Source organism: Panthera leo, chromosome D2 (genome assembly GCF_018350215.1).
Source record: "Panthera leo isolate Ple1 chromosome D2, P.leo_Ple1_pat1.1, whole genome shotgun sequence".
NCBI classification, from domain to species: domain Eukaryota; kingdom Metazoa; phylum Chordata; class Mammalia; order Carnivora; family Felidae; genus Panthera; species Panthera leo.
This window is the reverse complement of record NC_056689.1, coordinates 71,410,166-71,428,642: the sequence shown is the minus strand read 5'-3', so window position 1 is coordinate 71,428,642 and position 18,477 is coordinate 71,410,166. Positions and strand designations below refer to the sequence as shown.

The 18,477-nt window shown below is 36.8% G+C and overlaps 1 protein-coding gene across 5 annotated transcripts in view; it reads right to left on the bottom strand.

Annotated features, from left to right (window-relative positions):
* Positions 1-18,477, bottom strand: part of ATRNL1 (attractin like 1) — a 777,769-nt gene that overhangs the window by 726,608 nt on the left and 32,684 nt on the right. For all 5 annotated transcript variants that reach the window (XM_042908168.1, XM_042908169.1, XM_042908170.1 and 2 more), the window contains exons 4-5: positions 13,421-13,549; positions 11,570-11,778 (exon numbers count right to left, since the gene is read on the bottom strand). In XM_042908168.1, coding sequence (XP_042764102.1) covers positions 11,570-11,778; positions 13,421-13,549 — 338 coding nt within the window. The remainder of the gene's footprint in view (positions 1-11,569; positions 11,779-13,420; positions 13,550-18,477) is intronic.

Here is an 18,477-nt window from a genome sequence, read left to right as displayed (position 1 = left end):
TTTAAAGTCTTCAGGTGCATGAAACAGCAACTCCCCAAAGATCACCCAAATTTATGAACAGAATTATATACTATTTTTGACATTACTAGAAAACCTGTAATTATTATGTACAAAGATTCAGAGAGAAAAACATAACAGTAAAATTTACCTCCCCCGGTAAGGAGGGAGATGAGTTGTTCCTTACTGATTAATAACTTAATAGCAGTCTTTGATTTCTAAAAACAAGAATTACTTTGAGTAGAGATTCTCTATATCATTTAAGTCCAGAAAGGAAACGAAAAAGTCATAAAGTAAGGGATTTTCAGGGGAAAAAGTAGTCTTGCTCTAGAATTTTGGGCTTCTTCTTGATATACTTTTAGCTCATACTTTTAACTCATATTTAATCTAAGCCATCATGAAAAAAACATTTTACCATTAAGGCGATACATATTTAAAGGGCCAAATTATATTTCTTTTCTTTTTTCAGTTCTCAATTTAAAACATTAAATAAATGCTGCTAACTTTGAACTATATCAAATGCAGATTAAGCCAAATTTCTATCAATAACTATACTGCAAATACCACTTTTGGCATTTTAAATAAAGCTAATAATAGAAATATTGTATACAAACATATATAATGCCCTTTAAAAGTATGTCTAGTGTAGTATATCAACTAGATTTCTTTAGTTATAAGCCAAAGAAACCAGTGTTGGCTAGCTTAAGGAAAATGGCAATTACTGGAGAAATTCAGAAAATTTCAAAATGAAGCTAAAAAATCAAGTTTAGAATAGGCAGGTATCTGGATTTATCATCCCATGAAGACTACTCTCACTAAATGAAAGTCAATTTCTCAAAAAGAAACTGGATTGCTAATAGAAAAGGGAAAATATGCTGAGAAGGGAGATTTTAAGAGAGGTGTATGTAACTTACTGTAATCATTCCAGAAATAATTTTATGACTTAGTATGTGTACTGAATCTGAAGTTTCTCCAACAAAAGGCAAAACAAGATAACAGTGCAAGAGTCCAATCTTCCAACATCAGTGAAAAATCTGATTTTGTTTCAGTACACCAAGTATTCTAAACATTTTCTAGACCCATAAAACCAATCTCCAAAGGCCAGGCATGAATTTTAGGGCATTTTAAATGTCTACAAGCTGTTCTGACAATATTTTAATTTTGTAGGACAATTAATCGTGTGAGTGGTAATCATTACATTACTGTGGTTCCAAGAATATCTGGTTCTCACAATTTAGGTCAATGATGCTATTATAATATAGAAAGGAACCGTCCTGTTAACAAAGAACAGTGAGGGGTGGGGCGGGGGAGAGGGGAAAATGGGAGATGTGCATTGAGGAGGGCACTTACTGGGATGAGCATGGGGTGTTGTATGTAAGCGATGAATCACGGGAATCTACCCCCAAAACCAAGAGCACACTGTATACACTGTATATTAGCCAACTTGACAATAAGTTATATTTAAAAATGAATAAATAAATAAAAATTAAAATTAAAAAAACAAAGAACAGTAGTTTCCAACTTATTTATTATTTTGAGTTGTGGAAGGCCTAAAACAAAGTTTTACAGACTTTGGTTCTGAGCAGTTGAAAATGACTAATACAGAATTAGCTAGCATTGAAAACAGGACTTGTTTATTCTACTTGTCTAAGTCACAGACAATAACATAAGTGGATGTAAGTTTTTCAACATCAGGTAAACTTCTATAAGGCAGAAACCTATATGTTTAGCACAGAATATCCCATGAACTGTGTCGTGACTCATAGCTCAGTCTGTTCTATTCTCTTTCATACTCATCTTCCTGGTGATCTCATCTGATTTCATGGCTTTAAGTATCATCAGTAGTTTCCAACTTACTATTTTAAGCCCCAAATTTATAGCTACAGTACAGACCTCCTCCCCAAACCCCAACTGCCTCTTCAACATCTTCCCATAGATGCCTAAAAGACACCTCAAACTCCACATACGAAATCAAACTAATTTTCCTCCTAAAATCTTCTTCATATCAGTTGATGACAACTCCACCTTACTCTACGGTCAAAAAAATCTTAAAGTCACTCTGACTCTTTTCATTCTTTTACCCCCTCCCATATCCAATTCATCAGCAAATCTTATTAACCCTGCTTTAAAATTACATTCAGTATTCATGCCATTCTTATCCCCTCCACTGCCTGCCCCCAGTACTGTCACCTGAGGGCAGGTGCATCACCTGGGGGCATCTATATTATAATTATAATAGTAACCTATTAACTGGTACTCTGCTTCTAGTCTATTCTCAATTAGAAGTCAAGTTATATCAATCTTCTCAAAATTCTTCAGTGGCTGGCTCCCCATTTCATTTAAGGTAAAAGTCAAAATCCTTACAATGCCTCTCAACGCTAAGACATAGCTGATCTGGCTCCATTCTTCACATATCTCCATCACTCCAACAACCCCTGAGCCCCATATCCCCAAGTCACCTCCCTTTGTTCTGTAATTTCTCTAAGCTCATATCTGACTGATCTCTCCCTCAGTAATTCAATTCCAGGCACACCGGCCTTTTTGCTGGTCCTCAAACCCAATGAGCGTGTTAAGTTAGAAACTTAGTGCCTTTGTACTGACTACTCCCTCTGACTGGAATGTTCTTCTAAATATCTATGTAGCTAATTCCCTCATTTTAATCAAGTCTTTGCTCAAATGTGACCTTCTCAGTAAAGCCTAACCTGACCACTCTACTTTAAATTGTAATTCCCATTCCAAAACCAGAGACCCCACTAAAAAGAACTACAGACCAATTTCCCTGATGAACATGGATGCAAAAATCCTCAACAAGATATTAGCCAACCGGATCCAACAATACATTAAAAAAATTATTCACCACGAGCAAGTGGGATTTATACCTGGGAGGCAGGGCTGGTTCAATATCCGCAAAACAATTAATGTGATTGAACACATCAATAAAAGAAAGGACAAGAACGATAGGATCGTCTCAACAGATGCAGAGAAAGCATCGGACAAAATACAGCATCCTTTCTTGATAAAAACCCTCAAGAAAGTAGGGATAAAAGGAGCATACTTTGAGATCATAAAAGCCATGTATGAACAACCCAACGCTAATATCATCCTCAATGGGGAAAAACTGAGAGCTTTCCCCCTAAGGTCAGGAACAAGACAGGGATGTCCACTCTCACCACTATTATTCTACACAGTATTGGAAGTCTTAGCCTCTGCAATCAGACAACACAAAAAAAATAAAAGGCATCCAAATCGGCCAGGAGGAGGTCAAACTTTCACTCTTCGCAGATGACACGATACTCTATATGGAAAACCCAAAAGATTCCACCAAAAAACTGCTAGAACTGATTCGTGAATTCAGCAAAGTTGCAGGATATAAAATCAACGCACAGAAATCAGTTGCATTCCTATACACCAACAATGAAGCGTCAAAAAGAGAAATCAAGGAATCAATCCCATTTACAGTTGCACCAAAAACCACAAAATACCTAGGAATAAATCTAACCAAAGAGGTGAAAAATCTACATGCTGAAAACTATAGAAAGCTTATGAAAGAAATTGAAGAAGACACAAAAAAATGGAAAAAGATTCCATGCTCTTGGATAGGAAGAACAAATATTGTTAAAATGTCGGTACTACCCAAAGCAATCTACATATTCAATGAGACCCCTATCAAAATAACACCAACATTCTTCACAGAGCTAGAACAAATAATCCTAAAATTTGTATGGAACCAGAAAAGACCCCGAACAGCCAGAGCAATCTTGAAAAAGAAAACCAAAGCTGGAGGCATCACAATCCCAGACTTCAAGCTATACTACAAAGCTGTAATCATCAAGACAATATGGTACTGGCACAAGAACAGACACTCAGATCAATGGAACAGAATAGAGAACCTAGAAATGGACCCACAAACATATGCCCAATTAATCTTTGACAAAGCAGGAAAGAATATCCAATGGAATAAAGACAGTCTCTTCAGCAAGTGGTACTGGGAAAACTGGACAGCAACATGCAGAAGAATGAACCTGGACCACTTTCTTACACCGCACACAAAAATAAACTCAAAATGGATGAAAGACCTAAATGTAAGACAAGAGCCATCAAAATCCTTGAGGAGAAAGCAGGCAGGCAAAAACCTCTTTGATCTTGCCTGCAGCAACTTCTTACTCAACTGGGACCTAATCAAAATAAAAAGCTTCTGCACAGCAAAGGAAACAATCAGCAAAACTAAAAGGCAACTGACAGAATGGGAGAAGATATTTGCAAACAACATATCAGATAAAGGGTTAGTATCCAAAATCTATAAAGAACTTATCAAACTCAACACCCAAAAAAACAAATAATCCAGTGAAGAAATGGGCAAAAGACATGAATAGACACTTCTCCGAAGAAGACATCCAGATGGCCAACCGACACATGAAAAAATGCTCAACATCACTCATCATCAGGGAAATACAAATCAAAACCACAATGAGATACCACCTTACACCTGTCAGAATGGCTAACATTAACAACTCAGGCAACAACAGATGTTGGCGAGGATGCGGAGAAAGAGGATCTCTTTTGCGTTGTTGGTGGGAATGCAAGCTGGTGCAGCCACTCTGGATCACTCTGTGATCTGTCTCTCCTAGCTTGAAATGTCAGCTCCACAAGGATCCTTGTCTTCTTTGTTCCACGACGTATCCTTAAGACATAGAATAGTGCCTAGCACTTAGAAGCTCAAAAAAAATTTGTTACATAAATGAATCAGTTAATAAATCTTGTTATATATATATTCTCAGTGCTACCTTTGCTTTTATTGACTTGCAAAAAATAGAATCTGTTGATTTTGCAAGTGGGAAGAATGAACTAAAAGAATTTAATCTAGTACACTATCACTAAAGTTAAATAAAGTAGAGAGATCTTGTTTATTATTATTAAATTTAAAGGCAAATGTAAGCTATCCTGTGAATTTCTTCAAGGTGCAACCTATACTTTCATATTATTCATATACTATCCTAAAGTAACTGAGCATATCCTAGTATGTTACATGACTAACCCAGAAAAAAAAACCTCCACAATAAAATGTTCATGAGTTTAAAATATTTTATATTTTTCTAAAACAAAATTATCAAATTTTTACAAGTTGAACAAAGCCATGTAGTTTAAGTGTATGTTCTGGTAGTCAATACCGCCACCCACTGGCAAATGCTAAAATCTAAAGCCAAAGGATTGCAGTAAATAGAATCCAAGAACCACATGCTCAAATTCAGTTGTTGTTAATATTTAAAATTACTTTTTATAAATCAAGTAAATTACATAACTTATTGTATTACTAGTCTTCTAAAACATTCATACTTGAATGTCCACATATCATTAAACTAGCAAACTAATACATTTCTAATTCATTCATTCAGCCAACAACAAAAACCTTGAATGCCTACTACATGTCAAGCTCTATAATATGTACTGGGGGACACGCAAAGGTGATCTAAACATAATCATTTTTCACTTCATGGAGCTTACACTCCAATAGGAAAGAAAATCAAAACATCACACAAACATAAATGAGATAAATGCTATAAATTAAAAAGGTAGAGTTCTATGAAAACATATAACAGGAGTATCTGACCTGGTCTTAGAAGGTTAATGGGGTGAGGTGTTCTAGCATGAAGTTCTAAAATAAGAAAGGCCTTGAAATACTAAGGGACAAAGAAGCATGAAAGAAACTGAAAGAAGTCCAAATAGAGTATGACTTTAAATAAAGAATCAGAGGCATTATAAAAAACTATCAAATTACATGATTTATATATTTAGATATTATCTTTTAATCAAAAATTTAAAGGCTTAAAACAACAAACTCCAATCCTTACATTACAACTATGTCTGAACTGAACTGAAAAAGAATATTGAAAACATAAAGAATATCCTAAAAAACATTTAAAAGGCTGGAACAATAGGATTAAGGAGGACATTGTGGAATAGGAAAGGAACATCACAGGAACAATTTTTTTTTAATTTTTTTTTACGTTTATTTATTTTTGAGGGGCGCCTGGTGGCTCAGTCGATTAAGCAGCCGACTTCGGCTCAGGTCATGATATCGCAGTCCGTGAGTTCGAGCCCCGCGTCGGGCTCTGTGCTGACAGCTCAGAGCCTGGAGCCTGTTTCAGATTCTGCGTCTCCCTCTCTCTGACCCTCCCCCGTTCATGCTCTCTCTCGGTCTCAAAAATAAATAAACGTTAAAAAAAAAAATTATTTTTGAGAGGCAACAGAGACAGAGCATGAGCTGGGGAGAAGCAGAGAGAGAGGGAGGCACAGAATCTGAAGCAGGCTCCAGGTTCTGAGCTGTCAGCACAGAACCCGACACAGGGCTCGAACCCACAAACCACAAGATCATGACCTGAGCTGAAGTCAGACGCTTAACCAACTGAGCCATCCAAGCACCCCAGTTGGTTTTTTTTAATGCTTATTTTTCAGAGAGAGTGCGCAGGGGTGCAGGGGAGAGGGAGGGACACAGAGTGCAGGGTGGGGACAGAGGATCTGAAGCGGGCTCCTAATGACAGCAGAGAGCCCAATGTGGGGCTCAAACTCACAAACCATGAGATCATGACCTGAGCCGAAGCTGAACACTCAACCGACTGAGCCACCCAGGCACCCTGGGAACAACTTTTAAATGGTTAAGTAATGGTCTTATATACAAAGATGGTGACCTATGTTTCATCTCTATAAAACAGGGGGGAAAATGTCTTGCGTAGTGTATTAGGAAAAAAAGATGCTAAAGCCTGCGGGTTTATCTTTTTAACCTGTCTACTCCCACCATCTATTCCACGTTGCAAAGCTTCTCTGAACAGACATAAGAGAACAACTCAGCACACTCCTTGTCACTTATGGCAACAATCTACACTTAAAAACATTTTACTTGGACTTTTTATTTGTTTGAGAGACTCCAATCATTTCAACCCCCCCTTCCTGTTTGGGGAAATCTTTCATTGTGTGAATTTTGTTCAGACACAGGATCCCTTCACACTACACAAATCAGAAAAGTTAAATTCTCTATTTATGTATCTCCAGGTAGCCAAGGTATGAGTAAGACCCAGCATTAGCCAAACAGATGTTAATAAACAGGACTTGAAATCTTCACAAGTGATACAAAGATGTGAGAACAATTTAGAATTCTTTCTATCCATGCCTGAAGCATGCAGTGTCCACAGTAAGTATATGCCAGTGGTGGGATCCCAGGGTCCCGTGGAGCGACAGGAATATCTTAAACTTTCCTGCGGCTTCAACTTTCAGGTAGCTGTGAACCTACCCACCTAGCCTTCTGCTGTACCTACCTCTTTCCAACCAAGGTTTTTCTAGCCTTTCATCTTTTTTCAGACCTATTCAGTATCCATCTGTATTAGTTAGGGCACAGAGTAGGAAAACCAAAAATAAGTTGCTTAAATAAGCTGACAGTTACGGGCACCTGGGTGACTCGTTCAGTTAAGCATCCACCTTCGGCTCAGGTCATGATCTCACGGTTTGTGGGTTCAGGCCCTGCATCGCGCTCTGTGCTGACAGCTCAGAGCCTGGAGTCTGCTTCAGATTCTGTATCTCCCTTTCTCTCTGACCCTCCCCTGCTCACGCTCTGTCTGTCTGTCTCTCTCTCTGTCTCTCAAAAATAAACATTAAAAGAAATTAAAAAAATAAAATAAAATAAGCTGAAAGTTAATTTCTCCCTCACGAAATACTCCAGAGGCAAATGGGCGAGTAATACCGGTTACTAAACTCATTGCCACCTACCACCGTTTGAAAAGACCTGTCCTACTGACCTGAACTTAGTACAACAGCCATACTAGCTGCAAGGAAAGCTGAGAAATGTGGTACGTAGCTGGAAGACCATGGGCTGAGCTAAAAACTTGGTGAATTCCATTACTAAAAAGAATGGAAGAATGAATTCTGGGAGACATGGTCTCTGCCATAACTTTCCAATAACTGCCTTTTCTGCTGGAGTAAGCCAGAACTGTTTCTGCTTATAATCAAAGACTTCCAGTGATCCAGATTTTGTTTAATTTATGGAAAAGAGAGAAACATGGAGCCACTCTCATGAGGGAGTTGATGGACTAGGGGGAGTGGGGGGGCTCAGGTACACCACACCTTGGAGACTGCCTTGAAAATTAACGTTCTACTGCATTCTCTACATATGAACATACACTCAATTTGTTGTATCGTGATTTTGATGTCTTTTAAAAATTCCTCATCTGTCCCAATGTTTGGAAACCATCTTAAAAGAAAACTGCTTTTTAAAGTTGCCTTTTCCTCTACTGTGACTTAGTAAGACTTAAACATACATTTTATTAAGTGAAAATCGTCACAAAAGCAGGTGAGCCCTCGAGGCCCCTACCCCTTAAGTAATCTATCTAATATGTACATATCACCTTTGACAACCATATATTACGACAAAATTATGCAATACACCACAAACTTGTGTGCTCTTCAACATGCTACCTAGCATTTTCTATATTCTTCATTATTTGAGCTTTTGGTTTTTAGAAGTGCCTTCTACAGGAAAGGGGGCGGGCAGGGGGGGGGGTGGCGGACAGTTGACACTGACAGCGCCATCTACTGTTAAAACAGACTCTGTGTAGGGGCACCTGGGTGGCTCAGTTGGTTAGGCGACCAACTTCAGCTCAGGTCATGATCTCACAGTTCATGAGTTCGAGCCCTGTGTCGGGCTCTGCGCTGACAGCTCAGAGCCTGGAGCCTGCTTCAGATTCTGTGTCTCCCCCTCTCTCTACCCCTCCCCTGCTCACACTCTGTGTCACTCTGTCTCTCAATAATAAATAAATACATTAAAAAATTAAAAAAAAAAAACAGACTCTATTTGGAAAAATTCCTCAAAAAGTAAAAAGATTATAGTAGATGATTAAGAAAGAAAGAAGAGAAAGTTAAGGGAAGGAAAAGTATGGTGACGGCTCAGCAGAAAAGTCTTAGGAGGTGCACATAAAAAACTAAGTTAGAAAATAAGGAGCCATGAAGACCAAGTGGGATAAGCACTAAAGAAATGTTAGGAAGGGAATCAAAGACTTGACATACGCTGGGCTTTCCCTCTGCATTTTTCCTCTTTATAAAATGTTTCTAAACCAACATTTTTTTTTTGTATACTAGCACAGAACCAAATAGTAAAATTAACCAACATAAAAGGATAAAATGGGGGTAGCGATAATCTGTTATTTTTAACCCAAAGAATTCCAACTACAAATTACAAAAAAAACTGCCAGAGTTTGAATCTCACGGATTGCCTCCTCAGCTCTCATTTTTAAATTTCACATTCTTTGATCATTACCCAGATGTCCTAGAAACAAATCTCTCTCTCTCTCTCATTTTCCCCTCAACGATTCCTCCCCTTTCTATATATCTGAAATAGAAACAATACTTTTCCCCAAACAGTTTCTGGTATTAATCGCAGATACTTTCAGCTATGCTTCCTTAAATACAGAATCAAGGATCAGGTCTGAAACTCAAAGGAACCAATCTGCACATCATCTGTCTTGAAAAAAGGCCAATATCGGGGCGGTTGGGTGGCTCAGTTGGTTGGGCATCCGACTTCGGCTCAGGTCATGATCTCATAGTTTGTGAGTTCGAGCCCTGCGTCGGGCTCTGTGCTGACAGGCTGTAGCCTGGGGCCCGCTTTGGATTCTGTGTCTCCTACTCTCTTTGCTCCCCCACTCATGTTCTGTCTCTGTCTCAAAAATAAACATTTAAAAAATTTAGAAAAAAAAGAAAAAAAGCACAGTATCACTTTCACTAAGCACTCTACCCTCAAAAGATTCACATCAGTTCAGAGATTGATTCATTAACTATTAAGGATAGTGGTATAAAAATGTATCTGATTTCTGCACAACATTTTATAATTATAAAAAAGGCACATATAAAAACATATGTGTGTATGTATATATACACACATACACTATTCATATTATAATTTTGCTTTAAAAGTGAAAATGCCCAGTATGTGCTACCCCATTTCATTTGCTCACAGACATATGTTAAGAGGCAGGGATGTTTTTTGACTTGAGGCACTACTGACAAGAATAATAATACGTGAAATGCCAACAAAAGCCAGAAAAGTAAAAGATAACATTTGAACCAGATATTACACACTCCCAGAAAACAAAGTGTTTTAAAGGACTGATAAAAAAAAAGTAAAGAATAAAAAAAGGACAGAGATGTTCACAGAGAATAGTGCACAAACGCATTCCTCTTTTGCTTTCAAAACTGTTGAAATGAGATGGAGACTGACAACAGTTGAAGGTCACCGTGACAAATCCTAAGTGTCTAAGCTATTCTTATTCTAGATTTCTCAGGCCTTAATTTAAATATATTCCTGATGTACCATTCTCTCCACAGAAATGGACATTATTTTACTTTCAAGATTAAAATTTTTAAAAAATGGTGTACCAAGACAATTTTTAGGACAAGAAAGATCACAGATTATTAAAAGAGCCATTTAATAAAGTACATGCTCCATGATTACAGGACAGAGAGAAATCTGTATCTGTCACAATAATCAAATTCAATTCAATAAGAAATCACTGATATTTTGTGCCAGAGTAATTTTTTTAATGAGATAACATAGGTTTAAGATGGGCATGATTTAATAAGAATTGCTCTAAATGAGGACTCAGAATACTCAGTAACATTTTTTAAAAAAATTCATCTAAATACTGATGAATACAACTACATAAGGAGCACGTTCTCTTCGGCTTTTCAGTTAGATCTGACAGGAATTGCTGCTACACCATGCTGTAACAACACATGATCCCGTGACTGGATTACTTATTTGAGTCAAAGTTCTCTCAATCAACAGGATTAATATGCTGGAACAAAGTAAATACAATTAGTACAAAGTAAGCTCTGGACAGGTCAATGTATGGATAACTGGACGTGTCTCTTCTTTTAATTTCACAATGACAAAATTTATGATTTTATACCCCAATATTTAAGTAAGCTAAAACACTTCAATGGAGTCTAAAATTAGTATTTAATCATAGCTATTTATAAAAACTATTTAGAAATTCTTCCCCAGGAATCTTACTTTTACAATAAGCAGTTGAAACCCTTCATCTTCTTTTAAACACTCTTTAAAAATATCGCTCTTTTAGAAAAACAGCCACAAGAGGTCAGTCTTTCCTAAGAAATAAGTTAAGCTGCACTACCAGGCAAGATGCACATGTTTGCAGTACACTGTGTTTACCCATCAGAAGTCAAATTTGAATGCCCACACATTATATGCAGTCAGGTCACCAAATCTTTCCCGATTCAACAAAAAATTACGGAAGATGGTATTGATCACACACCCACAATTTAAAAAGCTCGCCATGTATAACTTCATCTGATTCTCAAAACAGGGTGTAGACAAAATCTTTACCAATGCTACTTGTGAAGAAACAAACTCACTAAGAAGTTGATCGCTCATTTGAGAATTCTAAAAATAAATACGTGAGATCTGGGTGTGCCAACTACAGCAAAACAAACAAATGTAAAATTTCTTTTCACCTTATTAGATAGATACGTGAGTCGATGTTTCAAAAGCCATCACGCCACACATCCTTACCTTGCCAGCTATCATTGCAGACACACAGCTTTTCTCCTGTTAGGTCACAGTAACCATGATCCGGACTGCCGCAGTTGGCTTTACAGTAAGGAATGTCACAGGCTTCACCCTTCCAGTATTTGTCGCATTCACAGTACACTTGACTCGGAACAGAGACACTAGTGGTACACTTCCCGTGACCAGAGCAATTGTTAGGACAAGAATTGATTCTGTAAAATATAATTCATATATATTCAAATTCAAGGTAATTTAAAAATAATTTTGGTTGATATTTTGTAAACTTTTTCTATTTAACGCAATTATGCTCTATTACTCTCTTTAATGCTCTATTGAACACAATTTCACCATGTGACTTCGGTTCTTTACTCTGTACCCTTTTGTCCTTAATGCAATTCAGTTCATATTTCTTTGCAATTGGGGCGCCTGAGTGGCTCAGTCGGTTAAGCATCCGACCAGCTCAGGTCATAATCTCACAGTTCATGAGTTCAAGCCCTCCATCAGCCTCTGTGCTGACAGCTCTCGGAGCCTGAAGCCTGCTTCAGATTCTGTGCCTCCCCCTGTCTCTGCCCCTCCCTGCTAGCATGCACTCACTCTCACTCTCTCTCTCTCTCAAAAAATAAATAATAAACATTTTTAAAAAATTTAAATATTTATTTGCAATTTACGTTAATTAACTCAATGAGTTTACTTTGCTACTAAGACTCCAAACTTCCAAGGACTACATACTCAACATTTGCAGAATCTATGCAGTTCCAAGCACAATGTTTCATAAAGTACTGAAATGTTTTGAATATACAATTTTACAGAAAAAATTAAATTCAGGAATACCTGAAACTACATGAAAAGCCAAGATATAACCTGGTTATATAATAATATTTAAATAGCATGCTATCACCTATACACTGTCATAAAAAAAAGGATGTTAATAAAATTTTATTTTCAAGCTGTTTAACCAATTATATCCTACTCTAAATTTATTCTTCCTTGCATACATACTTGAGACAAAAGAATCCTGCAACAACTTGCTGATTTTAAATTTTAACATTCTGAAGACATTTAGAGTATCTTATTCATGGTGGAAAATTCTCTGGCTATATTCTACATTCCTGAAGAAAAGGGGTTAAAAAGTCTATGAAGTTCCCCTATGGCCATTCCTGTGAAAGCATCTGGAAGCATCTCTGGCTCCTTCACTTCACCCCTGGGACTTCCAGATGTAAAAACTTATCAAGTGTCAGCCACATAATAGATTCTTAATACAAATTACTTTTCTATTTAAATGACGAGACAGGGGTATTATCCACTTACCTTATCTTAAGCCTCAATTTCCTCACACATAAAATGGGGAAAATACCCATTTTGCGGAATTGTTGTAAAGAGAATCAAAAAACATAATGTACATAAAGTATCCAGCACAGCCCTGGAAAGCAGAAGGGCTACACAAACTTAGTTTACAAACCCATCTTCGAATTAGCAGTAAAATTCCTTCAAGCACAGACATGGATGAAGACTCCCTCCAATCCCACACACCTACTGCTACAAGTAAAGTTACACTTGTTTGTAGTTGTTTACTTAATCATTTACCAACAATTTTAAATTTCATAAATAAATGTCAACCAAACTTACCACTGTAATGTCCTGAGACTCAGAAATTATCCTAATGTGAGCTTAGCCAGTACTTTGAGGCATATTAAGATTTTGTGTCACTTAGGAAGAGATCTCGCAATTCTGAAATTTAACATACTAGCCTGCTCCTCATATAGAAGACATAATAAATTCATATAAACACAATAAATTCTTGGAAGTTGAATTATAACAACCATTATGATATGAAATTTTTTAAAAAATACTTACGAATAAAAAATGTTGAAACCAGTTAGATTATATGCAGCATCACTAAAAAAATGTAACAGTGCATAGCCAGATGTTGTAACGACTTCAGGCACAGTTTCATTTCCCCTGATTTCAGGGACTATCAAACCACTGTAAGAGAGCAAAATTGAACGCTGTATATATTAATATATATAGGGCTACTAACCAGATAAAACTTACTCAAAAATATTCTTGTTATCACCACTAAATATCTGTAACAGGATAAGCAACTAGAAGGGTTAAGTCGAAAACAAGGTGCTATCCATTTTTCACCCATTTAGCCCTCCTACCGCTGCCAGTGAATGAACATTGCTTTCATACCATCATACTCCTTTTCTTCCTTCACACCATTTGGACGGCAATGGCCCATTTCTCCCTTTTATCCTGCTGTCCATCCAACTGTTACAGTACTAGAGGGTGGTCTCTTAACTCACGTATAAACCTTCACTTAATTCACCTCTGCTTTTTCCCTCTGGTTGCAAATTCTGATGAAGCCAGAAGGAACACTCCACACTAGCTAAGTGATTACAATGACATTCTCATTAAACTTGTATACTTCCAGTATACTAATCTAGGTATTTTAGGTCATCTAAAAATATACACTATTTATATTTTTTCAAAATTTGCATACTTATCAAATTATATTAATATTCCAAAAGACACTTAAGCCCATATGCACACAAAAGAAAACAGTGGGGGCAGGGGAGGGGGGTGGTGCAGCAGATATAAATGTGTAAGAGTTCTGAGTTGGTAACCAGGTAGTAACTGGTACTTTTCCCTTTTTAAATCTCCTCGTTGAAGAGGAAAAATTACGTATCTTCATTTACTTACACCATGCTACCCTCTTAAATCTGTGAAAACATGCAATATGAGAAAAGAAGCTACTAACAACAAGTGACACTACTTGAAAAAGCCCACATTCTTTTAGGCACTGTTAAATTTATGTGTAGGCATCACCCAGGACCTGAACTACTCATTCAAATCATATTTGACAGAACAAAGTGATATGGAATAGTCAAATAATGTATTTTATATACTCTCCAAGCAAACAAAAAGTAATCAAATCTTAATGCTTTTCTAATTATTACTGCATCTACTAACTAATGTTTATGAAGAAACAAAACCTTTTTAAAAGACTGTCAAGGGCCGCCTGGGTGGCTCAGTCAGTTAAGCGGCCGACTTCGGCTCAGGTCACGATCTCACGGTCTGTGAGTTTGAGCCCCGTGTCGGGCTCTGTGCTGACAGCTCAGAGCCTGATGCCTATTTCAGATTCTGTGTCTCCCTCTCTCTGACCCTCCCCCGTTCATGCTCTGTCTCTCTCTGTCTCAAAAATAAATAAACGTTAAAAAAAATTTTTTTTAATAAAAAAAAATAAAAGACTGTCAAAAGATTTCAAATTCTATAATACCAGTCTTACATATATTTTTCAATGTAGTGAGATTACATCAAAGTGAGTACATTACTAGAAATAATATTAACAGATATAATTAATCTCTCTGAAACAAGGAACAGAATTGTTTACTTGGTTACTTATTTATAAGTCCTTTTTTTAAAAAAAAGAATTATTTAAAGAACAAAAGTACTTTATATAAAGTCTTTATTTTTAAAAATAAACTGTAAAAAAGAGGGTTTCCACATCGTGCATGACACATCAGGCAATTTGGACCAACTAACCCTCTCACTGAAGTCATCTCGAAAAATGACAACATACAAACAAAAATATGTTTGAAGGTACTGGAGAATGAAGAAGATGGTGAGCCCAGTTATCAGGGCCATTTCTCCTTAAGGACATTTGCTGACTTCAAAGTCAGAGATGAGGTTTGAATGGCTAAAAAACTGGGTTGCTTTAGACAAATAAGAAAGCAAAAAGTGGAACCCAGGGTCCTCGCTCTGACCTGGGGCCCCAAAGACTATGAGTAAAAGTGAACTAGTAAAAGATAGGCCCTCCAGGGCCTGCCAGTGTTCCCATGTACACTCTACAGGAATATATTATCTTTCTAGGCCCCAAATTATTACTACATATGATTTTACAAACATGACATCCAGTGCACAATAAAAAATAACACTTCTCTATTACAATCCACTCTCCACATTCTAAAAAGTCTTGCCTATAGAATAAAGTGCAGTTTCCTTAGTGTGGTATACAAAAAAGCACTACAGTGATTAAGGGATTATAAAACCTGAGTTTATATTCTGACTATATTACTAGCCAGGCAACTTTGAGGCACTCAGTGAATCTCTTTGTGCCTCAATTCCACATTTATAAATGGAGAACTTATGAACTCCATGGCAATAATAATCCCTAACTAAAGGGTTATTATGAGGATTAAATGAGTAAATATATACAAAGAACTCTTGCATACTGCCTGGCACATGATAAGCATTCAGTAGATGTACCAATTACTGTTCATTGGGTAATCTGGCTCCTACCAATCCCTTCTCATTTCCTATGATCAAATTACTCATAAGTACTTATATTAGCCCAAAATACAATGCTCTTTAATAAGTCTATGCCTTTGTACATGTTTTTCTCTACCAAGAACATCCTATCATACCCCCATACTTTGCCTACCATTCTTGTACTCATGATGAAATTCACCATGAAGAATTAGTTACTTCTTCTAAAATCATACAGCACTCTTTTCATAACCTGATTATAATGCTCTTTGTGTCGGTAAAAAAAAAAAAAAAAAAAAAAAAATCTGTGTGCATGCCACCACCAGTGCCTAACTGCTGTGTACTGATGTAGCCTCCAAATCCTTGGAATTTCCCAAGTGATAGGAGCAGTTCTGTTATGCATGGGGAATTCTGCTCATTTATGCTAATGAGTGACTCAGGATGGGAGCTGGCCACACCATAAAGACTAACCATGCAATTAAAGTGTTGGGGCCTTGAGCCACAATAAATCAATCAAACTTCCAGAGAGAGGAGGGGGACTAGAGACACAGTTCGACCCTGTGGCCAATGTTTCAATCAATCATGCCTGCATAATGAAACCCCAACAAAAACTCTGGATACCTGTAGCTCAGGTGATCTTCCTGGATAGTGATGGGAAGGCAACATATCCCAAAGACAAAGTTGTGTTTATGATCCTCTCAGACCTCATTCTATACATCTCTTCATTTGGCTGGTCCTGATTTTTATCCTTTATCATAATACCATAATAGATACAGTGTTTTCCTGAGTTCTGTGAGTCATTCTACTGAATTATTGAACCTGAAGAAGTGATGGGCACCCTTAAATCTGTAGCCAGCTGGTCAGAAGTGCGCATGACCTGGGGACCTCTGAACCTGCAGCTGGTATCTCAACTAAGAACAGTTCTCTGAAGGGCTATGCACTCAATCTATGAAGTCTGGCCCAACTCCAGGTACCTGGTATGTGAAGTCACTGCAATAGCCTAATCTTAATCCTTACTATATCCTCCAGGCTTATGATAGTCTCTGGAATTACGTTATCAAATGTTTATTGAATAATATATACTTATAAAATTAGAATAATTCAAACACTTAGACTCTGTGTTACAGGCTTTTAGGTCAGGAGATGGTCATGTTCTAATCCTGGCTCCACCATCTATTAGAAGTAAAACAACTTCTCTGAGTCTCAATTTTCTCAACTATAAAATGGGGATATTAGTACCTCTTCCACAGATCCTTGTGAGAATTTGATGACATTTAAACTGCCTAGTACATTGATTAGCATCAAGTGGATACTCAATAAACATCTTGCAACATCTTTCAATCTCCTTCAAGATAGCCAATAGGAACACTTGCCAATGAAAAGTCAATGGCTCCATCTTCAAAGTCATAGAGTAAATCCCAACCTGCTAATTAGCTTACAAAAGTTTCCTTTAGTATCAAAAAAACATTGGTAAGAGTGTTAATGGATCACTGTCAATTAATGCAAAGTCATTATAACTACTAGGAAAACAAACAGAAAGGCACACATCTAAATGATGGTCAGTCTACAATGACATAAAAATAATGATAGCTGACTAAAACCTAAATTGATAAAAATTAATGTATTAACCCAGAATCTTATCTAATTGTTACAATAAATTATCCTACAATAGAATTACTCACATGACTACTCCATTTTCTTTTTTTATGTATCTCTTTCTCTTTATTGGAGAAACTGTGTATCAAATGAATGGTTGTTTTGTTGTGTTTTTTTTTTTAATATAATTTATGGTCAAATTGGCTTCCATTCAACACGCAGTGCTCATCCCAACAAGTGCCCTCCTCAATACCCACTTTCCCCTCTCCCCCAGCCCCCATCAACCCTCGGTTTGTTCTCGGTATTTAATAGTTTCTTATGGTTTGCCTCTCTCCTCTGTTTGTAACGTTTTTTTCCCCCTTCCATTCCCCCATGGTCTTCTGTTAAGTTTCTCAAGATCCACATATGAGTGAAAACATATGGTATCTCTTTCTCTGAACTCCATTTTCTATGTATTGTCCTTGGACGAAAGGGCTACTTATGGCAACCCTTTAAATAACTTTCAAACAACTGAAAAATTAAATTCTGAAAGCGTTTAGAGCAAAAGCAGTATTACAGACTGTATCTAAGACCCTAAAGCGTCACTGTGAAATATTCATTCAGAAATACAAGTCCTTACATGTCTATGCAAAAAATAATAGTTCACATTCCTAGTAAACAGAATATTTGCAACATAAATAGTAAAAATAAAATTATTAAAAATTTGAAGGGAACAATAAGCTTGTATAATTTATTTAAAATTTTTCAAATGACAGATCATGTAAGCAATACTATGGAAATAACCAATACAAGGAATAACGTAATCAGCAATTGTGGTCAACAATCATGTTAGTTAAATTACACACAAAAGCAACATTACATGATCCTAATTTTTCCTGTGCCTAATATATTTTTTCGTATTCATAAAACATTTTAGAATAATTCGTACATACATAGAAAAGACTTTTAAATTGATATTGAAAATGCTGTAACTTTAAAATTAAGTCTGATTACCTAACAATAAATATTTTGGAACAATCAAAATTCCCAAATTTCGGGGCTCCTGG